This window comes from Rhincodon typus, chromosome 7 (genome assembly GCF_021869965.1).
Source record: "Rhincodon typus isolate 14 chromosome 7, sRhiTyp1.1, whole genome shotgun sequence".
NCBI classification, from domain to species: Eukaryota; Metazoa; Chordata; class Chondrichthyes; order Orectolobiformes; family Rhincodontidae; genus Rhincodon; species Rhincodon typus.
This window is the reverse complement of record NC_063338.1, coordinates 53622228-53646470: the sequence shown is the minus strand read 5'-3', so window position 1 is coordinate 53646470 and position 24243 is coordinate 53622228. Positions and strand designations below refer to the sequence as shown.

At 40.8% G+C, this 24243-nt stretch overlaps 1 protein-coding gene across 1 annotated transcript in view; it reads left to right on the top strand.

Moving 5' to 3' along the window:
- The window catches only part of LOC109922311 (coiled-coil domain-containing protein 148-like), a 98588-nt gene that overhangs the window by 16509 nt on the left and 57836 nt on the right, over positions 1-24243 (top strand). The window contains exons 4-5 of the mRNA XM_048599213.1: positions 12465-12568; positions 23849-23931. Of these exons, the coding sequence (XP_048455170.1) occupies positions 12465-12568; positions 23849-23931 (187 nt within the window). The remainder of the gene's footprint in view (positions 1-12464; positions 12569-23848; positions 23932-24243) is intronic.

Here is a 24243-nt window from a genome sequence, read left to right as displayed (position 1 = left end):
AGTCTGCAATGAAAAGCTCGTAATTGTAACCCTGAAACTACAAATGATTGCTATAAAAACCCATCTTGTTCAATAGCATCCTCTGGGGAAAGAAATCCACCATCTTAATGTGGTCTGTCTTACATGTGACGCCAGATCACCAGCATTGTAATTGACCATGAACTCCTCTCTGAAATGACGTGGAGGTGCCGGTGTTGGACTGGGGTGGACAAAGTCAGAAGTCACACGATGAAAGGGCTATGTTCCGAAAGCTTGTGATTTCAAATAAACCTGTTGGACAAAACCTGGTATAACAAGGTGTAGAGCTGGATGAACACAGTAGGCCAAGCAGCATCAGAGAAGCAGGAAGGCCGAGACCCTTCTTCAGAAATCAGCAGGAAGGCTGATGTTTCGGGCCTAGATCCTTTGCCTACCCTGGACAAAACCTGGTGTCATGTGACTTCTGACTTTTCCCCTCTGAAATGGACTAGCAAGTTTTTCAGTTCAATGGAAATTGGGGATGGGCAAAAAATGCAGGCCTGCCAGCATCAATCACATCCTGAGTCAATAAAAAAGAAACCTTCAGTTGCTTGTATGAAATTAAGAACTGTGGATGCTGGAAATCTGAAACAAAACAGGAAGTGCCAGCAAAACCTCAGCAGGTCTGGCAGCATCAATGGGAAGAAAGCGGAGTTAACGAACTGATGATGAGTCACCGGACTGGAGAAGCTATCACTGCTTTCTTCCCACAAATACTGAGTTTTGCCAGCAATTCCTGTTTTTGTTTCATTTGCTTATTTCCCTACGTGGCATGTTCTCAATTTGGTCTAGTTCATTGAGGAATTGTAAGACAGGCATCAATTTGTGTTCAGACATATCTTGGAAGATTATTTCTGCATGTCTCTCGACATTGACTTCCAGAAAGCAAGTTGCCAAATCGCCCTAACAACTTGGAAACCTTGTAGAAACCTTACCAATTTTTATTGATACAGCATAGAAAACATTCTATCTGAATTAATCACAGTGTGGTTTGGCACTACTCTTCCCAAGACCACAAGAAACTATAGAGTCATGAACAAAGCCCAGTCCATCATGAAAACCAGCCTTCCATCCACTGACTCCAATTATAATGCCTACTGCCTCGGGAAAACAACCAGCATAATTAAAGACTCCTCCAGTCTGGTTATACTCTCTTCCAACCTCTTCCATCGGGCAGAGTACATAAAAGTCTGCATACACATTGAAATAGATTCAAGAGCAGCTTCTTCTCCATGTTACCTGACTTCTAAACATTTAACTCTGTTTTTCTCTCCACAGATGCTGCCAGGCCTGTTGAGTTTCTCTAGCATTTTTATTTTTGTTTTATAGTAACTCAAGTTATCACAAACTGATCACTTAAATATTATGAAATTTGGGACTCACTTTTTGTATCTAGGAGAAACCCACAAATGTTAAGCAAGTGGGGTTTTAAGGCTTTTATAAACATACTACCTAGACACTAGATCTGGAAATTAGCATGTTCTTTCAAAGTAATGTATCATTCCATTAGTTTCAAAGTATTTTTTTTGTACATTTATGCTGATTGGGAATAAGTGGAGCGTAACATTTGGTTAGGTCTTCAGGCCTTTGCAGCTAACTTTAGAATAATGATGTGACTAAATACCATGTTTGTATTAAATAGTGGAGCATACTTAACAATTGTCAAATATCAGTGTTGACAGTTTCATTTGAAGGAAAAATTGGGGGCCTCAATCACATTTAATGTGGGGTACAAACAATGTGAAAGGCACAGAGGGCACAGAATTTCTGAACTGTGTTCAAAACAGCTATTTTAAGCAGCATGTAACCAGTGCAATGAGAGATTTAGTCTTTGGGAATGTAGCTGAGTAGGTGAATAAAGTAGTGGTGGATGACCACTTTACAGATGGTGATCCTGATATGGTTGGATTTAGCAGCATTGGTGGAAGGCAAAAGTGGATTATCAGGAAGGTACACTTTATGAATTTAAGAGATAATCTGGCAAAAGTCGGCCAAATGTTATAGCTAACTGAAGGGAAACCAGTGTGAGATATTCAAAAGGGAGGTGCTATAGGCACAGTATAGACCTCTCTACACAAAGAGAGATTGATACTGCCAAATCTAGAGTCCCTGGTTACACCGAAGCGCATTAAGCAAGATAAAGCAGAAAAATAGAACTTGTAATTGAGAAAATATGCACGCACACTTGGCGCCTTCCCTGGCAGTCTAGTGGTTAGGATTCAGCGCTCTCACCGCCGCGGCCCGAGTTCTCTTCCTGGTCAGGGAATGCACGTATTGCTCTGCTATTTTTTGGGGGCGGCATGGTGGCTCAGTGGTTAGCACTGCTGCCTCACAGCGCCAGGGATCCGGGTTCGATTCCACCCACTGTCTGTGTGGAGTTTGCATGTTCTCCCCATGTCTGTGTGGGTTTCCTCCAGGTGCTCCAGTTTCCTCCCACAGTCCAAAAATGTGCAGGCTAGGTGGATTGGCCATGCTAAATTGCCCATAGTGTTCAGGGATGTGTGGATTAGGTGGGTTATAGGGGGATGGGTCTGGGTGGGATGTGCTGAGGGTCAGTGTGGACTTGTTGGGCCGAAGGGCCTGTTTCCACACTGTAGGGATTCTATGAATGGATCTCTCAAATTTTAAATTTAATGTTGATCTTGCTCTTTGTGCACCTTCTCTACAGCCGTAACATTGTATTCTTCGCTCTGTTCTGTTACCGTAATGCACTTTGTATCATATGATCTGCCTGAACTGCACGTAAAACAAAACTTTTCACTATACCTAGGTACATGTGGCAATAATAAATCAAATCAAATCAAAAGAATACTGCGTTTTAGAACAGTATCTCAAACAGGACTGAAAGAAAATACAGCTTGGACTGCATACCAGCTATGGAAATGTTAATTCATTTATATGTTTAATCTTTGGACTGTTAGAAACTTGCTAACTGAGTTTTCTTGTTCACCTCTTGTGACTTTGAGATAACCAGAAGAATACAGCTACTTGAATATTAGAAACTCAACTTTATACAACATAGAGACAGTTTCAAAGTAAAAGAGCAGTTCCGAGGAAGGATCACTGGATCCAAAATGTTGAGTCTATTTTCTCCGCACAGATGTTGCCAGAACTGCTAAGTTTCTCAAGCAATTTCTGTTTGTTTGTAACTTTGGAGAGGTTATTCTATTCACTGTTCTTCTCTTTTCTACCTTGCTTACCATTTTCCTGTACACACAGGGTAGAAAAGACCAACAGTCCCTACCCATTTGAGAGTGGAACCTCATGTATCACCTCTAATGTATCTAATAAATCCCATCTTGGGGAATGCAATGACATGTAAAAACATACAGTGACCAATTTTGGAAAGAATTGAGAATTTCATTCCTGAAACTGTAAGGCAATCAAGGTAAATCCAGGTGAGTGTGGTATGTAACCAGATATAATGAAACTAACTATTCCACCCATGAGATCTAATTTCCTTGGGAATGTGGAATATTAGGAGACCAAAGACAAGTATTTTCATCTGCATAACTGATTTCAAATGAACAAACCTTTTACTAAATTATCTCTAATCTTCAACAGCCACTTGTCTCCCCTCTAAAGCTCCCGCATTTGGCTTGGCCAAATGGTCAAAATTTTCAGCTAGCCTACTATTGAAAATCATTTGTTAAATAATCTGGGCTGTGCTAAGAAACCAAAAACCAATTTATAATTATCGGTCAGGCTCAAAGTATGATACTTTTGGTCAATTAGAAGTTAAATATATTTATATAAAGAGGACCCTGCTTTATATTGGCAAAAGAAATGTGCACACACATTGTACCTTTCTCATGGGAAAAGAAAAGGGGTTATGAAAACCAATCCATGCTACATCCCCATGATAACACCCTGACTATTTAGAGTCTAACTGTCTGGCCTGAGTACTCAGATTGATAGTTAACTGCAACTCCATGTCAATGATGGCCCAATTCATCAGCACCCTCTCCTCACGCTGTATCAATTGGTGTCCCTTTTTCAAGTTCTTGTGTCCTATTCGGATGAGTGCAGTATGGAACCTCTGATTGCCTGTCCCCTTTTTGCAATTTCTAAATTCTGTACTACCATAAAACTATTACATACATGATTTATAATCTTAAATTGATGGGCTTTAGCAGAAAATGTTGTCATTTGGCTCACTTAACCTCTCCTAATCAGGGTCAATAATTTGTCTTTAGTTTCACAAATTTTAGTTAAAACTCTCATGAATGTATCAATTGCCTAAGAGTAGTCCATGTAAGCTATACAGCATCATAGAACGGTTACAGCATGGAAGGAAACTGTAAAGCTCATCATGTCTATGCCATCTCTCTGTATCAGCTACACAGCTAATCCACCTTCCCTTACTTTTCACCATAGACCTACAATTTTTTTCGTTTACACATAACTATATAGTTCCATTTTGAAGTACATGACTAATTCTGCCTCCACCACACTCTAAGCTATTGCATTCCAGAACCAAACGTTTTGCTGTGAAAAATAAGTTTCCTCATGTTAACTCTGTTTCTATTGTCAATTGTTTTAAACTAGAGTGCTTTGGTTCTTGACCTATCCACAAATGTGAACATTTTCTCTGTATCTACTCTGTCTCAAGCTGTCATACCTTTTACCATCTGTATAAAATCCTTTCCTCAACTCTCTCTTCTCAGAGATAATTCCACCCATATAACTGACATCTATTGTCATCAAACCATTCTTAAATATTTCTTCCGCACCGTCTCCAATGCCTTCATGTCTTTTGTACAGTAAAGTGCCGGAATTGGGGACAATTATTGTCTTCAAATCAGACCAGTGATTTATAACAATAGGATAATTTGCTTTTGTACGCAAGAATTCGGCATGCCTTATTAACTGCTTTCCCAATGTGCTATGCCACCTTCAAGGATTTTGGAGTCCCTGTGCTGCAGCACACATTTTAATATTGTGTTCTTTTGTTTTTTTTTCTTTTATTCATTCATGGGATGAGGGTGTCACTGGCCAGGCAGCATTTATTGCCCATCCCTAATTGCAGTTAAGAGTCAGCAATATTGCTGTGGGTCTGGAGTCACATGTAGGCCAGACCAAGGATGGCAGTTTCCTTCCCAAAAGGACATTAGTGAACCAGAAGGGTTTTTCCCGACAATTGACAATGGATTCACAGTCATCATTAGATTCTTAATTCCAGATATTTACTGAATTCAAATTCTACCATCTGCTGTGGTGGGATTTGAACCTGGCCCACAGAACATTATCTGGGTCTCTGGGTTAACAGTCCAGCTATAGTACCACTAGGCCACTGCCTCCCCCACTGCATTGTCATGTTCTTCTTATGAAAAGGAGTCACTTTGCATTTCTTTATTGTAAATTTCATATGGTATTTTCCCACCATTCCATTGCCATTCCCATCTCTACCACTAGCCACTTCCCTAAAAATCTCAGTTAAGTTGAGACATGAACTACATTCTATTATCTATATTGACTCTTCTTAATCAGCTAAAATTTCTGTGAAATGCGCAGTCACTGACTAGAGCTACTTTGCACTTCTGAATCTAAACTATCCTGCTTTTGCTAAAAGCTTCTGCACTCTATGAATTAATACATTCCGCCACTTGGTCACTGCTATTGAGAAGCCTATAACTTCCATTGCAGCTTTGAGTGCTATCTTCATTTATCAATTCTGATCATAGCGTCTGCTGATTGCTTTCCCTTCCTTATAACTTTTTCAAATTGCAAGAGATTGTAAAGGCCTCATTCTTTTCCTTGCATTTTCCTCTCTTACCATTGTTGGAATAGTATTTTTTATCGATGAAATTATCTTTCCTGTACCATTTGTATTCCAGTCTTTGAACAGTCAACTTTGGATGACTGACTCAAAATCAGTTAAAACAAGTGTCTCCTTTTTAAAGGGGCAAAAATAACCAACTCTAAATAATTCAATATTTGCTGTAAAACCAAAAGAAAATTGACATATCAAATAATAATATTGTTGTTCATGTCAGCAGTGCACCACACCAGTTGCAGAAGCCCTATATTTTCTGAAGCTATTATAATATAGCCACATCTTAGTCATAGCCACTACTTCATGCCTTCTAATCGGCATCTGAGCCTCCAATTCACTCAGTTATCTTTTATATTGCTATAACTGCTGGATGGTTATGTCTCCTTTTAAATAAATTAAAAATGGAATAATTTGGAATAGGAAATGTAACCTCCTGTGAAATTCATCTGGTCATAAGTCTGTGTTGTGTTTTTGGATGTGTTAAGACGTTAATGTGGAGTACCCTGTTCTGTAGTTTCATATGTTAGTTGCTTACTAGGTATTATTTCATTGATGTTGATTTCAGTTGTTTTACTGTAAAAGTCTTCAGCTTTACAATTGTTATGATGTCTACATATTTCAAAATTTTGTGGTCTTGAGTTTGAAGGATTGTGGGGACAGCAGGATTTGTTTCTAAAGGTAAATGCAAAAATAAATCTGAACCTTGTTTTCAGCACAACATTGGAAACCCCATAGTTGTTGGATGAATGCTGGGCTTGGTTGCTTGAACTCACTTCCGGTGAAACATCTGACTGTGTTTTTATGACAGGATTTTATGGCTATTCTGTTTACTTATGAACATACAAAACAGGAGCAGAAGTAAATGTTTTAGCCACAGGGGCATACTCTGACATTCAATTAAATCGTGGATGATCTGTTTGCATTCAGCATTCCCATCAATCCCTGATTACCTTTGATTCCCTTGCCTAACCACAATGTTCTGCCTTAAAAATATTTGATGATCCTGTCTTCTAAGGCAGAGTTTCAAAGTCGCACAACTCTCTGAGAGAAAAATAATCTCCTTATCTCTGTCTTTGAACAGTATTTTGCAGACTTGGTTTCAGTTTTCAGTTGGTGTAGCTTAATACACAACAGGCTGCTCAGCTTGTATCTCCTGTTTCTGAAGTCAGAAGTCTACAACAACACCAGGTTATAGATCAACACGTTTATTTGGAATCACAAAGCTTTCGGAGCGCAGCCCTTTTGTCAGGTGCAGTGACTTTCACTGTACTTGATGAAGGGGCTATGCTCTGAAAGCTCATGTGCTTCCAAATTAAACTGTTGGACTATAACCTGGTGTAGTGTGATTTCTGCCTTTGTCCACTCCAGTCCAACACTGGCACCATCACATCCTGTTTCTGAAGCATCTTTATTGTGAATTCAGTGTGAAACCTGAATATCCTCTTGAAGGGCAACAGGACAACTTCTTAATGCTGTGTTTCTTGAGCAAGCTATATCTGCCAAAATTTCAGTGTCAATTGCTTTTACTTGATGACACCTAACAACATAGCCAGTGACAACTATCCAATCGTCTCAAGCCTTATCCCTTTTGCCTTCAAGAGCTAAACCATTATTGGCTAAAACAATTTTTTTCCCCAAAGTGAATCACTGCAGAGTGCAATCAACTTAATCTTCTCTTTACCCTCATTTAACAAGTTTTATTTATTAGAATTAATAATTTTGTGTTTATTAACAAAGTCTGATTAATTTTTTAAAGTCTAATGTAGACAATATATACTTAGCCATATGATGTTGTAAAGAGGACATAAGGAGGTCACAAATGATACATAGCTAAGTTAAGTGAGTGGGCAAAGATGCGGAAATAGAGTACGATGTAGGAAAATGTGAAATTGCACATTTTGGCTTGAAGAATAAAAAAGAATCACCTTATTTGAATGGTGTGAGATTGCAGAGCTCTTAGATGTGGAGGGATCTGGATATCCTTATGCATATATTGGGAAAGATTGATATGCAGGTGCAACAAGTAATTAAGAAAGCTAACAGAATGTTACCATTTATTGTGAGAGGAATTGAATACAAAAGTAGGAAGGTTATGCATCAGTATTACAGGGCACCGGTGAACCACAACTGGAGCATTGTGTACAACATTGTTCACCTGGTTTAAGGAATGGGAGTGTTGCCTAATAAGGAAAGGTTGAATAGGTTAAACTTGTATCGCTGGAATTTAGAAAAGTAAGAGGTAACTTGATTAAAGCATACAAGATTCTAAGGGATCTTGACGCAGATTTGGTTTGATTTATTATTATCACATATACCTAAGTACAGTGAAAAGTTTTGTTTTGCATGCAGTACAGTCACATCATAAGGTGATTGAACAGAGCAAGGAATACAAAGTCACGGCTGCAAAAAATGATGCACAAAAGCAAGATCAACGTTATAATTAAAATTTGAGAGGTCCATTCAGAAGTCTAATGACAGCAGGGAAGAAGCTGTTTCTGAGCCTGTTGGTACGTGTGTTTAAGCTTTTGTATATTTTGCCTGACAAAAGACATTGGAAGAAGTTGGGAGGGGTCTTTGAGAGGTCCTCTTATTAGGAGAACATACAACTAGAACTATTTAAAAATTAGACCCATTTAAATGGAGATGAGATGAATTTTTTAAACTGGGACAGTTGTACATCTTTGGAACTCTGTTCCTGTAAAGGTGGTGGACGAAGAGTCATTGAATATTTTTAAGGCAGTGGTAGATAGTGCTTGTTATGCAAGGAAGTGAAAGCTTATCAAGGGTTGCATGATAATGTGGATATGAGTGTCCAATCAGATCAGTCATGATTTTATTGCATGCTGGAGCAGGCTGAAAGGGACTGAATTACCTACTCCTTTCCTTAATTTGTATGTCTCAGAACAAGGTGAACAATTAAATTGATGTTGTGACCCATGGAGTAGTGTAACTAGAGAAAGACAGTACACTTCTCCCATCTTGGTCAAAACAAATCTTGTGCTATTCTTTGCAACAGATCATTGAGGAATTCATATATCTTAAGAATTAACAGTCTCTACGGGATCGTAATAATGCTCTGTGCATTGCTATATGAACTAACTATTTGGGCAAGGGACCCTGACCTGTCCTTCTACCCTGTTGATGTCTTTTTCACATCTTTCAACTTCAACATAGTATCTCTCGATCCCGCTTAAGTGCTTACTTTAGTGTTCCTTTCACATAGAGTATGCCCATCACTGTTAGTGATTTGAATTCTGCACTTGCCATTCCTTTTTTATTTACTGTTTCAAGATATTTTTAATTCCTTTATAATGAATTTGCCACATCTCACCTGCCCAATATCTTTTTTAAGAGTTTCTAATACGCAAAATTAAACATTTCCATTGAATTTATCCCATCATCCATTTTGGATGCTAGCCTATCATGACAAGTAATTTAAAATCTGACAAAATTGATTTGAGCAGATCAATTTTTGAAATGATTATTTTGGAATTGAACATATAATGCAGTAGTATATAAATTATTTTGTCTGAGGTGCCAACCTTCAGGCATAAACTTTTAAAGTATAAGCTTTATGCTCTATGGGCCTATTTAAATTAATGTAACAGTTTATCAAAAGCAATTGATTTAAAGGAATAACCTTGTAATAGCTGTGTGATAGTACTGAGACACTAATTGAAAAATCCACCTAATCATTTTGTGGCTAGATTTAGGTTTGTCCTCCCAGTTATCTAATGAAGACCATATGTGAACCAGATGTTAACTCAGAAGGTTGGAGGAAAAATCCAAAGGCATGTCAAACAACTATTTACTTATGCATCTCCGAGCTACTGATTCAAAATGAATATTTGTAGAGCTGTGGTAGTAGATCATCTCATGCCTTTTCTGTTGGAACAGTGCAGAGAAGCGCAAACAAATGCATTTATGAGCCTTTATTACGGGAAGTCGATTCTTTGGTTGATTTAAAATTCTACAGTAGCTACACCATTCAGTTTTGCAGAACTAGTCTACTGGCATGGGCATATTGTCACTCACAATGTTGAGTAGTGATTTTAAGGCATTCTGGAATCTTCCACACATGGTTTATTGTTAACAATATGTCTGTGTACAATGCAGTGACCCCTGCCAGTATCTGTGTTGTGTGTGGCCTTTAAATCTGATAAACAGAATTAACTAGTTCTTTAAATAAAATTCACCAACATGTTGGCATTGAACTATTCATGCATTAAGATATTAGATTTGGAATTTTTTAAAACTAATACTTCGAATAAATAGGTTAATCATGGCTCATATCAACTCTAGCCTTCTAGCCTGCCTGCCTTGATCCCTTGCAATTCGCTAAGAACACAACAGGTCCACGGCAGACACTATCTCCCTGGCCCTACAATCATCCCTGTACGGTCTGGATAACAAGGATACCTACGTCAGGCTCCTACTCATTGACTACAGCTCCGCCTTCAACACTATCATTCCAATCAAACTAGTCCCCAAAGTCTGAGACCTAGGTTTCTGCTCCAGCCTCTGCAACTGGATACTTGACTTCCTGACCAACAAACTGCATTCAGTGAGAATAGGCAACAGCACTTCCTCCATGACAATCCTCAACACTGGCGCCCCGCAAGGCTGTGTACTCAGTCCCTTATCATACTCCCTATACATTCATGACTTTGTGGCCAAATTTCATACTAACTCCTTCTACAGTTTCATTGACGACACCAAGATTGTAGGCCAGATCTCAAACAATGATGAGACAGAATACAGGAAAGAGATAGAGTGCTTGGTGGTGTGGTGTAAACCCAACAGTCTCTCTCAGCAAAATGAAAGAGCTGGTCACTGACTTCTGGAAGCAAGGTGGAGGCCATGCCCCTATCTACATCAATGGAGCTGAAGTGCAGATGGTCGAGAGTGTCAAGTTCCTAGGGGTGACGATCACTAACATTCTGGCCTGGTCTACCCATGTTGATGCGATGGTCGGTAAAGTGCAACAGCACTTCAACTTCCTCAGGATGCTAAGGAAATTTGGCATCTCCGTAAAGACTCTTACTAATTTTTATAGTTGCACCATAGAAAACATTCCATCCGGATGCATCGCGGCTTGGTAGGCAACTGCTCTGCCCAGGACTGTAAGAGACCGCAGAGAGTCATGAACACAATCCAGTCCATCACGCAAGCCAACCTTCCATCCATTGGCTCCATCTATACTTGACACTGCCTCGGAAAGACAACTAACATAATCAACACTCCTCCCATCCCCATTATAATCTCTTCCAACCTCTTCCATCAGGCAGAAGGTACAAAAGCATAAACAAGAGATTCAAGAACAGTTTCTTCCCTACTGTTATTATACTTCTGAATGAACCTCTCAAATTTCAAATTTAATGTTGATCTTGCTCTTTGTACACCTTCTCTGCAGCCGTAACATTAATTTCCTTGTTCTGTTCTATTACCCTAATGCACTTTGTATGGTATAATCTGCCTATACTGCACGCAAAACAAAACTTTTCACCGTACCTGGGTACATGTGGCAATAAATCAAATCAAATCAAATATAGTGAATTTGCATTAATAAGAAAATGTATTGTCTAGGGTACTGTTCCGCTATGCCATGGAGTGGTTGAAAATGACTGTGATGTTCTCCATCTCACTCAGTTCCAGATCTAATTTGTGTTGTTGAGTTGAGGGAGTGCTAAGTAAAAGCTAAAGATAGGAGCAGATAATCACTCTGTCTGCTTGAATAGAGGTAATAGTAGAAGGAAGACATAACAGAGGTGAAGGGTAGAAAGTATCCTGTTTATGGATGGAACAGATTAGTTTCTCAGATATAGTTTTATTTACAATGTCAGATCTCAGCAAGAGCTATGTCTGCTCAAATCCATTTGCTACTTGTAGTGTGTTTACAGTTCTCACTTGAGCTTGCAAACTTTGGTTTTGTAAATGTTGAATTCAGACCATGTTTTACAACAGCCTACATTTATATAATACCTTTAACATAACATAACAAAAATCACACAGAAGTTGGTATTAGAAAAGGTGAAAAGCTTGGACAGAGAAACAGATTTTAAGGAGTATCTGGAAGTAAAGGTGAGAGTCTTTAGGAAGGAATTTCACAGCTTGGGGACCAGACAATCCAACTGAAGCTATGACCACCAATGGTGGAGGTGAATGAAATAGGTTGAAAATGAAATTGAAGCAAAGGTTTCCAAGGCTGAAGGAGGTAACAAAGGAAGGGGAAGAATGAAATGCAGTGATTCACGATTTTATTTTTTTCTTCTCTTTGAATCATGCTAAGTTTTTTTTCTGTTAATGCTGTATAGTCTTCAGTTGTTTTACTTTGTTGACTATTCTTCATGCTTGAGTTCTTCAAGAGTAAAGACTCTTGTAATTCAATCCACAATGTTGATGTATCGTTGCCATTCATGATCTTTGTCTCAATTAAGCCTACAGATAAATAAAATTTTCACAAATGGATGGTTAAAAAGTAAAACTTGGCTGACATATTCTCTTCTCGTCCTTTGCCAATTGTCATGTTCTTACTGTTGCTTGAAGTCAGATAATTTAGCATTGATCAGTAATTCTCAATTTCCATGACTCAGTACCCCATTCCCTTGTGCAATTTATTGATTGAACAATAGCGAATTTTACTATTTTAATCCTTTTATTTTATGTATAGATTCAGAAAATCTTGCAAGCAGGAAAAGTAAACAAAGAGCATACACTGATTAATCAACATCGGCGGGTATGGTGGAAGGAGTACCCAAAACTGATGGAAGTAAGGTAAGAATTAACACCTGAAATGTTCATTTAAGGTAAAACGTTCGAGTCATGCAACCGTATCTTTATAATCATTAAGATTTCAACTAATATACATCTGTGTCACCACCTTAAACAAAAACAGTAAATGTTGGAGAAACTGAGCAGGTCTGGCAGTATCTGTACGGAGCAAAATAGAGTTAATGTTTCAAGCCCAGTGACCCTTCATCGGAACTGAAAATAACTGGGAAAAAGTGATATTAATGCTGATTACAGGTTGGGGGGTGTGGGATGAGTTAATGAAAAAAAAAGCCCATGGGAGACTGGAAGGACCTCGACCCTGCCTTCTGGCGAGACAGAGGGGCAACAGGGTGCGGGCAGGTTGCATGCGGCGTGGCTTGGAAAGAGTAAAGCCGCTGTCACCATCGAACTCGGACCGTCGCCCGCAGGCTCATGCCCAGACTTCCCACGGAAGGGGAAACTCCTGGCACCGGTCCAACTCTGTTTTTTTTTCTGAAGAAGGGTCTAGACCCGAAAAGTCAGCTTTCCTGCTCCTCTGATGCTGCTTGGCCTGCTGTGTTCATTCCAGCTCTACACCTTGTTATCTCAGGTATTAGTTGCTGTCACTCCAAGTGAGGATCAAATCCAGATGGTTAGAATTTTTGTGCCTTCAAATAAATTGAATAATGAGGAAGTCCTTAAGGAATGAGATAGGTTAGTGAGCTATCTGTCCCAGGAACAGAGAACTGAATTGAAAGTGCTATGAGGACCCATGGACAAATGGAATGGGGCGGACTAATGCCATAGTACGTGGGGTTGACGTAGGGAATGCTGTTCTGATAAAACAACACCCCTACAGGTTAATCCTTTCAAAGCAGCGCAGGTTCAGAAGGAATTGGAAGCGACGCACCAAGAAGACATCATAGACATGAGTCAAAAGTGTGTAGAGTTTGCTGAGCATGTTGGTTCCCAAACCTGATGGTACTCAATGATTCTACATAGATTATAGGAAGGTCAATGCTGTGACCAAATCTGACTCATACCCAATTCCAAGACTGGAGGATTGTGTGCAAAAATGTGGGACAAGCCACTTACATCACAAAGGTGGACTTACTTTGTGGCTAATGGCAAGTACCTTGTTGGAGATAGTAGAAGTTGTTTCTGCTTTTCTGACCCCAAATGGGCTATATCAATTTAAAGTAATGCTCTTTGGAATGAAAAATGCACCAGCCACTTTTCAAAGACTTATGAACAGAGTTGTTGCAGGATTGACTAATTGTGTTGTCTACATAGATGACTTAATGATCTTTAGCCATTTGTGGAAAGATCACATGGAGCATTTGACGGAGCTCTTTGAGAGACTACGGAAAGCAAAGTTGGTCATAAACTTGGCAAAAACAGAATTTGTAAAGGCGGAAGTGACATTCTTCGGGCGCAACATCAGATATGGATGGATGCCACCAAGGAACTTGAAGAAAAAGGCCATTGAGGAATTTCCAAGACCATCTTCAAAGAACAAAGGAACAAAGAACAAAGAAAATTACAGCACAGGAACAGGCCCTTCGGCCCTCCAAGCCTGCGCCGATCCAGATCCTCTATCTAAACCAGTCACCTAATTTCCAAGGATCTGTATCCCTCTGCTCCCTGCCCATTCATATATCTGTCTAGATACATCTTAAATGACGCTATTGTGCCCGCCTCTACCACTTCCGCTGGCAACGCGTTCCAGGCACCCACCACAGGAGCGTTCCAGGCATCCAAAGAAGGAAGTGCTATAATATTTAGGATTGAGTGGATTCTACAGGAAATTTGTACAAAACTTCAGTAGTGTTGTGGCACCATTATGGATTTGTTAAAAAAGGACATAAAATTCCGATGGACGGAACAATGCCAAGAGGCATTTGAGAAGTTAAAAGCAGTGGTAACCACCGCATCAGTTTTAACCACACCAAATTTTTTTGAAACCCTTCGCTTGCGTCAATGGCGACTTTGATGTAAGGGTTGGAACTGTGTTGTTACAGGAAAATGATTGTAGAATTGAAAGGTCAATCAGTTAACTTTCAAAAAAACTCAATATCCACCGGAAAAAATATTCAACCGTTGAAAAAGAGCTACTGAGTTTGTTAATGCCCTTACAACATTTTAATGTTTATGTTGCAAACAATGCATCAAAGACAATTGTGCTTACCTATCACATTTGACATTTCTGGAAAGATTTAAAGACAAAAACAGCAGATTATTTCTTTGGAGTCTCATATTACAACCTTTTAATTTACAGATTGTACACGTTGCAGGTCGTGAAAATGTCGCAGATGCTTTATTGCGAGTTTAAGAAAAAAATGCTTATATAAGAGAGAATGCTAGTGTTCAATGTTATATAGTAATAGAATCGGTATAAAATGTGTAACTGTAGAGTAATGAGCTATGGATTTAGTAATATAATGGAGTTAAGATTTTAAAAAAAGCAAAAAATCTGAATTTTCATAATGATTCAGAGATTGTAGGACCTGCTGATGCTGGAGAATCTGAGGTAACAAGGTGTAGAGCTTCTTCAGAAAGAAGGGTCCAGACCCGAAACGTCAGCTTTCCTGCTCCTCTGATGCTGCTTGGCCTGCTGTGGGTCCAGACCCGAAACGTCAGCTTTCCTGCTCCTCTGATGCTGCTTGGCCTGCTGTGTTCATCCAGCTCTACACCTTGTTATCTCTGAATTTTCATAATGATGATTCTTTTTTTTCTTCGGGGGAGGTGTTGAGAAGTTGTGTCGAGTACTTGTGGATTGGGAGGCATGAAGTTAGAATCTGGTGTTTGTAAAATGTTAAGGGGTAAAGCATTACATGATTCCTTTAAAACATAATGTGCTTTTCTGTGCTTAGAGATTTAAAATGGATATCTGTGAGCAGAGGCTTGAAAGTTTGCAAGTACACAGAGAGCACCCGAATTGAAACATTTGTATACAGGATGTTGGGTAGGAGGTTATAAAGCAGAATCTCAAAGGTAGTAATCTCTGGATTACTCCTGGTGCCATGAGCTACTGAAAATAGGAATAAGTAGATAGGGCAGATAAATCATTGGTTGAGGAGATGGTGCAGTGGGCAAGGATTCAGATTTTTTGAACATTGGGATTTCTTATGGGACAGAAGGGACCTGTTCAAAACAGACGGTTTTCACCTGAACTGGAGAGAGACCAATATCCTGGTGGGGAGATTTGTTAGTTCTATTCGGGAGCCTTTAAACTAGTAGGAAGGCAGTGTGGGGGAATCCTAAGTAGTAGTGAGGATAGCAAGACAGACAAGGATGGTTCTGAAGTTAAAGAGAGCAAGTTAATTAGAAAAGGCAGGCAAGAGCAAGTCAGAAAACGAGGCATTTCTGGTGAATTGAACTGCATTTATTTCACTACAAGGGTTCTTATGGATAAGGCAGATGAACTGAGGGCATGTATGAAACATGGGATGCGACATCATAACTATTACAGAAATATGTCTGAAGGAGGGACAGGACTGGCAGCTCAATGTTCCACAGTTTAGATGCTATGAAAGGATAGAAAGGGAGGCAAGAGAGGAAGGGGAGTAGTATTTTTGATTAGGGAAGCTATTACTGCTGTACTGAGAGGATATTTCTGAGGGATTGTCCAGTGAAGCTATATGGATGGAACTCAGAAATAGGAATGGGATGATCACCTTGATGAGATTTTACTATAGGCCCTCCAATAGTCAGTGGGAAACTGAAGAGCAAATATGTAGAGAGGTCTCAGATACATGTCAAAATAATGTCACAATAGTAAGCAATTTTAACTTTCCAAAGATAGACTGGGACTGTCATTATGTTAAGGATTTGGATGGTGAGGAATTTGTTAGATGTGTTCAAAAAATTTACTTTATCATTATGTAGGTGCACCCACTAGGGAAGGAAAACAACTTGACCTTCTCTCGGGAAATAAGGCAGGACAAGTGACTGAAGTGTTGGTGGGGGAGCACTTTGGGATCAGTGATCATAATTCTGTTAACTTTAAATTAGTTATGGAAAAGGATAGGCCTTGTTTAAAGTTAAACTTCTTAATTGGAGTAAGGCAAATTTTGACGGTATGAGACAGAAACTTTCAAAATTTGATTGGAGTAGACTTCGCAGATAAAAGGATGATTGGCATGTGGGAAGCTTTCAAAAGCTTTCAAAAGTGTGGTAATGAGAGCTCAGAGGCATCATTCTCCTGGTAGAGTGAAGGACAAGGCTAGTCTGAGTAGGGGACAATGAATGAGTAAAGATATTGAGGCTTATGTTAGATATAGACAATGGGGATCAAGTGAATCTCTTGAATAGTATAAGGGGTATGGGGCATTCTTAAGAGGGAAATCAGGAGGACAAAAAGGGGATATGAGATAACCTTGGCAGATGAGGTTAAGGATAACCCAAAGAGATTCTACAAGTACATTAAGAGCAAAAGTAAAAACCATAGACAGTGGTTTGTGTGTGGTGGATGCCAGTACAGTTGCAGTGTTTAAAATACATTTAAATAAGTAGGTGAACAAGAAATGCTCGGAGGAATATGGGCCAAGCGCAGGCAGGTGGGACTAATTTAGTTTGTGATGTGGTTGGCATGGACTGATTGGACTGAAAGCTCTGTTTCCGTGCTTTAAGAATCTAAGACTCTGTAAAAGAGCAACTAGGGAGAGAATAGAGTCCCTTAAAGATCAACAAGGTCATCTATGTGTAGAACCACAGGAGATGGGAGGGATACTAAAGGAATATTTTGTGTCAGTTTTTACTGTGGAGGAAGACATGGAGGCCAGGGAACTCATGGAAAAAAATATTAATGTCTTGAAAACAGTCCACATTACAGAGGAGGAAGTGCTGGAGGTGCTGGAGGTCTTAAAAAACATAAAGGGGGGATAAATCTCCAGGACCTGATGAAGCGTATCCCAGGATGTTGTGTCAAGTTTGGGAAGAAATTACGGGCCCCTAGCAGAGATATTTGTATCATCTACAGCCACGGGTGAGTTGCTGAAGGACTGGAGGGTGGCTAATCTTGTGTCTTTAATTAAGAAAGGCTGTAAGGAGAAGCCTGGGAACTATTGACCAATCTGATATCAGTTGTGGGTAGGTTGTTAGAGAGGATATCTGAGAGATAGGATTTACAAGCTTTTGGAGAGGCAAGGATTGATTAGGGATAGTCAACATGATTTAGTACATGGGAAATTGTATCTCACATACTTAATTGAGTTTTTTGAGGATGTAACCAAAAAGATTGATAAGGGCAGAGCAGTAGATTTTGTCTACATGGACTTTAATAATGCTTTTGACCAGGGTCCACATGGTAGACTGTTTAGTGAAGTTAGATCATGTAGGATTCAGGGAGAGCTGCCAATTGGATTCAAAATTGGCTTGATGATAGGAGCCAGTGGGTGGTGGTGGTGGTGGTGGTGGGTTGCTTTTCAGACTGGAGGCCTGTGACCAGTGGTGTTCCACAGGGATCAGTGCTGGGTCTGTTGTCGTTTGTCAATTATATAAACAATTTGGATGATAATTTAGAAGGCATGGTTAATAAGTTTGTGGACATCAAAATTGGTGGTATTGTAGATAGTGAAGAAGGTCATCTAAGATTACAAAGAGATCTTGATCAATTGGCCAATAGGCTGAGGAGTGGTATATGGAGTTTAATTTGTATAAATGCGAGGTAAAATGATCAAGGGCAGGACTTATATAGTTAATGGTAGGGCCCTGGGTAGTGTTGTTGAACAGAGGGACCTAGGGGTACAGGTGTATAGTTCTTTGAAAGTTGCCTCATGGGTAGACAGGGTAGTTAAGAAGGCACAATTGCCTTCATTGCTCAGACCATTGAGTATAGGGGTTGGGACATCATGTTGAGGTTGTACAGGATGTTGGTGAGGCCATTTTGGAGGACTCTGGTCTCCCTGCTATAGGAAGAATATTATTAAATTGGAGAGGGTTCAGAAAAGGTTTGCCAGGATGTTGCTGGGACTAGAGGTTTGAGTTATACGGAGAGGCTGGATAGGCTGGGACTTCTTTCACTGGAGTGTAGGAGGTTGAGAGGTGACCTTGTAGAGGTTTACAAAATCATGAGTGGCATAGAAAAAGTGAATAGCAAAGATCTTTCCCTAGGGTGGGGAAGTTTAAAACTAGGGGGCATATTTTTAAGATGCGAGTAGAAAGTTTAAAAGGAACCTGAGGGGCAACATTTTCACACAGAGGGTGGTTCTTATGTGGAATGAATCACTGGAGGAAATGGTAGGTGCAAGTATAGTTACAACATTTAAAAGACATTTGAATAGTGTAGTGATTAGAACCAGGTGGACCTTGTTGACTATGATGTCCTTGATTGGCCCAGTTAACATTCCCAATCAGGAAAGCCCTGGCTGACCAATATTAACAGGTGATTTAGAATCTCCTCAGTCCAGGGAACTGACTCTGGGCCAGCCAGGTCTGGTGTACTGTGCACAAGTGAACAAAGGGTGACATGGTGACATGGTGACATGGTGACATGGTGACATGGTGACATGGTGACATGGTGACATGGTGACATGGTGACATGGTGACAGGATACCAGCATCTGTGCAGTTATTTCAGTGGTGATAGGACAAAGCAGTATGTGCCTGAATAACATTCACTTGCAGCAGTCATCTTGGCATTGGATAAGCATTTCTAGCATCATGTCTTTATTTGGGAAGCTTGACTCATTTGATCCTACATTGGAGAAGGCTGGGCCCGGTATATGTAAAGAATGCAAATTTTTTTTAACATGCAAATGACATTGGGGCAGATGAAAAGCAACGAGTAATCCTTACTGCCTCCAGACCTGCAGCATTTTCGGTTATAAGGGCTTAACTTTCCCAGAGGCACCAGACACTAATGTCTTCTGAGAGTTAGGAGTTGGTTAAGGGAATATTATGACCCCAAACTTTCTCTAATTCTAAGATGCTCTCGGTTTAATTCCATTGTTAGAGAACCAGGGGACTCTGTGTTGGGATTTTTGACAAGGTTAAGACAACTGGTAGAGGCATGTCATTTTAGGTTAATCCTGAATGAGATGCTGAAAGACCATTTGGTGTGTGAGATTAATGATGTAACCATGCATAAGTGCCTATTAGCTGAAGCCCAACTGGATCTTAAACAGGCACTACAACTGGCTTTGTCATTAGAAAATGCGGCAAGTTGAATATGCGAGCTAGAGGGCATCCCAATGGAAGTAGACTCCATCACCTGTCCGACTGAGCTTGGGGAACACCACTTGAGTGTAGGCAATTGCAGAGCCTTGCACATGGCATATCCTGAGCAGAGGAACACTGCTACCTAGGGCCAGTCCATAGCAGAATCCCACAACAAAGCTGAGCCTCGGCCAAGTGGCTAACATGTTCTGCAAGATCTGGGCCAGCAAGCCAGCTGCTGGAATGTGCACTCGAGACAGAAAAGGAGTCCTACAAGGCCTGACCTAAGTAAGAAAACTCATAGGCCAGTATCCAAGAAAGTGTACATCCTGGAAAGTCCACCTACATGTGGGTTGGAGCAATTAAATTGCTTAGCAATGTTCAAACTGAAACCGATTAAAATTAATGTTTGGTTAAATGGTTACCCAATTCGCATCGAGGTCAATACTGGTGCACCTGTATCTGTGGTTGCAGAACCTGTCTTCGCTTGAGGCTCCAACTCTTTAAGTTTGCACAAGACCTCAGCCAGACTGAGAACATACACTGGGCAACTGTTGCAGATTAAGGATACGACTTGTTCCCAATCTCCTATGAGAAGCAGTTGATACAGTTACCACTGCTGGTAGTGAAAGGCTCGGGCCCAAGCCGATTGGGGCAGAATTGGTTGAGAGAGCTTCACCTGGATTGGCTCAACATTTTTTGATTGGAAAATGGCTGCCTCAGTGAAGCTGTGGTGAAATACCGAGGAGTATTTCAGGAAGGGCTTGGGACTATCAAAGGGGCCAAAGTCATTTTACCTGTTGACCAGGAAGCGATTCTGAGATTTTGCAAGACCTGCCCAGTCACATTTGCCTTGCGGGCAAGTAGAGGTGGAAATCAGGAGGCTGGAGAGTGAGGGAATCATCAAACCAGTGTGGTTTGCAGAATGGGCAGCACCGGTTGTACAGATTGCGAAGCCTGATGGCTCAGTTTTTCTTTGTGGGGATTTTAAGCAAATGGTAAGTCGCTTCTCACAGCTGGATAAATAACCAATCCCTCACACAGAAGACTTGTATACAAAGTTGGCAGGGGAGCTGTCCTTTACAAAGCTGGACATGAACCACACCTCCCTGCAATTGTGACTAGATGAGGAGTGCCAGAAGTACGTTACAGTTAATACCTATAAAACTTTATACCAATATACAAGACTGCAATTTGGGGTATCATCAGCCTGTGCCCTTTTTCAGCGGACCATGGAAAACATTTTACAAGGGCCACCCCACGTTGCCATTTATCTGGATGACATACTAGTAACATGGAGGACCAATAAAGAGCACTTGGAGAACTTGGATATAGTGCTTAAGCATTTCTCCCAGGTGGGCATACACCTTAGAAGGAAAAAATGTATGTTTCAGGCTTCCCAAGTGACCGAATTGGGTTACAGAGTCAACAAAACCGGTTTACACCTGTTGGAAGATAGTGACGGCAATCAAAGCCGCCCCAGCTCCCACGTCTGTACTGGAGCTTAGGTCTTTCCTTGGCTTAATGAATTACTACAGAAAATTCATACACAACCTGACCTCTATCTTGTCACCCTGACACCTGCTATTGAAGAAGTGTCAGCCTTGGAAACAGTTGCGTAGCCAAGAAGTAGCCTTTAGAGAAGTGAAAAAGCAGCTATCGTCATCTAAGGTGTTGGCCTACTATGATCCGGAGTGAGAGGTAGTTCAGACATGTGATGCGTCCCCGTACGGTTTCGGGATCGTGTTGTCTCACTGGTGGCCTAACAGACAGGAATGTCTGATAGCGTATGCTGCCCAGACTTTGGCTGATGCCAAACGCAAATATGCTCAGGTAGAGAAGGAAGGTTTGGTGGTCATCTTTGTTGTGAGGAAGTTCCACCAGTATTTTACGGATGGGAATTTGTCATAATAACAGTTCACAAACCCCTGCTAAGGCTACTGAAGGAAGTTAAAGCAGCGCCACACATAGCTTCTGGTAGAGTTCAGCGTTGGGCCCTTATTCTCGGTGTGTACAAGTAGAAATTAAATCACCGTCCAAGAAGGCAAGTGGCTAATGCGGATACCTTGAGCTGCTTTCCACTGGCAGATACTCCACTGGTTGTGGACCCCTTGAAAGAATCTGTCTTGGTTTTAACCTTCCTCGACACCCTTTCAGTCACCACTGACAATATCCAACAATGGACACAAAAAGGTCCTGTCCTAGCAAAACTAAAACAGCTGGTGGTAATGGGGGAAACAGAACAGCCATTGCAACCAGGATTGAAACCCTTCTGGACCCAGTGAGACCAGATGACCATAGAGGGCGGCATGTTACTGTGGAGAGCAAAAGTGATTATCCTGAGTAATGGTCACGGCCAGATACGGGCCAAACTCCACCAGGGTTATCCAGACTTTTCCAAGATGAAGATGCCAGCAAGAAGCTATGTCTGGTGACCAGAGTTGGATGCCGACATTGTTGTGTTGGTGGGGCAGTGCTCAGAGTGCCAAAAAGGACAAAAATTGCCACCAGCAGCACCACCATGTACTTGGGAATGGCCGGGCAAACCCTGGGCTCAGTTGCATGTCGACTATGCTGGTCCTTTCATCGGCTCAATGTTCCTGGTCATTGTGGAATCTCATTCAAAGTGGTTGGGCGTACATAAAGTTCATTTGGCAAACTCAGGGATGATGATTGAGAAGCTGCGAGCGTCGTTCATGATTCACGGACGCCCGGAAGTATTGATCACGGACAATGGGACGTCATTTACCAGCAGGGAATTTGAATATTTCCTAAAGTCAAATGGCATTTGGCACATAAGAACAGCTCTATACCATCTATCATCCAGTGGTCTAGTGGAAAGACTGGTCCAAACATTGAAGGCAGGCTTGAAGAAGCAACGTACAGCATTTTTTGGTACCAAACTGTCCCGGTTCTTGTTTGATTATAGGACCACCCCGCACGCAACAACAGGGATAGCTCCAGCAGAGTTGCTGATGGGGAGAAGACTCCGCATCAGGTTAAACCTGATATTTCCAGACCTGGGGGCTGGACGGTGAAATGGCAGCAGGAACGCCAATGTCGATCACATGCCTGCTCTAAGCAAGTGAGACAGTTTAATTCAGGAGATGAAGTTTGGTGCCGGAACCATGGAAATGGCCCTGTCTGGGTACAAGGTAAGGATGACACGAGGTCAGGTCCTGTGACTTACAAAGTTTGGATAGGTGATACAGTCCTGAACAAACATGTGGATCACCTGAAAACTGTTACCTCGCTAACGGGGCAGGAGCAAAACATACCTAGCCCCTCAGGACAGCCAGAAGATCTGTCAGAAACCGTAGGTTCTTCCCCTTCTGTCTAGTGTCAAGGAAACCTGAGTTCGAAATGGATGCAGCCTCAGTACCATTACCGCCGGAAGAAAAGGAAGAAACTCTCCCGAGATGCTTTGGACGCAAGAGATGGGCTGCGGTCCAGTACACACCGCCCGTGTCAGAGTCCGAGTCAGATGAGCTGTACCTGGTTCGAAACGTTGCAGGAAAAGCTACAAGAGAAAGAGCAGGCCTACATCCCCAGTCTTAGAGAGGGAGGGATGTAGTGATTGGAACCAGGTGGACATTGTTGACTATGATGTCCTTGATTAGCCCAGGTTAACAACCCCAATCAGGAAAGCCCTGACTACCAACATTAACAGGAGATTAATATAACGAAAAAAAATTAACAGGAGATTTAGAATCTCCTCAATTGAGGTGACTGACTCTGAGCTGGCTGGCCACAGCCAGTGCACTGTGCACAAGTAAATAAAGGGTGACTAGGTGACGGGTTACAGGCCTCCATGCAGTTATTTTAGATAGGTACACAAATAGGAAAGTTTTAGAGGGATATGGGCCAAATGCAGACAAGTGGGACTAGTTTAATTTGGGAAACTTGGTCAACATGGATGATTTGGACCAAAGCGTCTGTTTCTGTGCTATATGACTGTCTCTAATACTAAAATTTTCGTGCAACATTAGTAGTGTTCCTGGCCCTGCTTGCCATTCAGCAACATTTGCTGGTACAGCAGATACAATAAATGAATATAGGTATCATAGTGATATAAATATGAGTATGATAGCGATATTACAAGAATTATAGCAATAACTATACAACTTAGTGATTTTTCTTTTTACAGGCAAAAGATAGAATCACAGCTTCAGCAATTACTTGAAGATGGAAGCACTGAAAATGTATTCTATTTTGAAATGAAAGAATATGGTACGTGTAATCCATATGTGTAGTGAATTTTGGTTGCTTGGATGATGAGATTGGGGATTTAATAGTTAGGAATATAGTAATGTTGGAGCCACTAGGTCAATATTTTGCTTCAATTTGCGCGTTGAAGGACACCACTTGTTACTATTGGGATAGTATTAATGCAGATGTTTTTGAAAGAGAGGAATTTAGGGGATAAATACTAGGGGAAATGTACTGAACAAAGTATTGGGATTAAAGGCAGGCTAGTCCCCAGGGCCTGATAGCCTACATCCTAGGGTCTTGAAGGAAGTGGCAACAGAGATAGTAGATCCA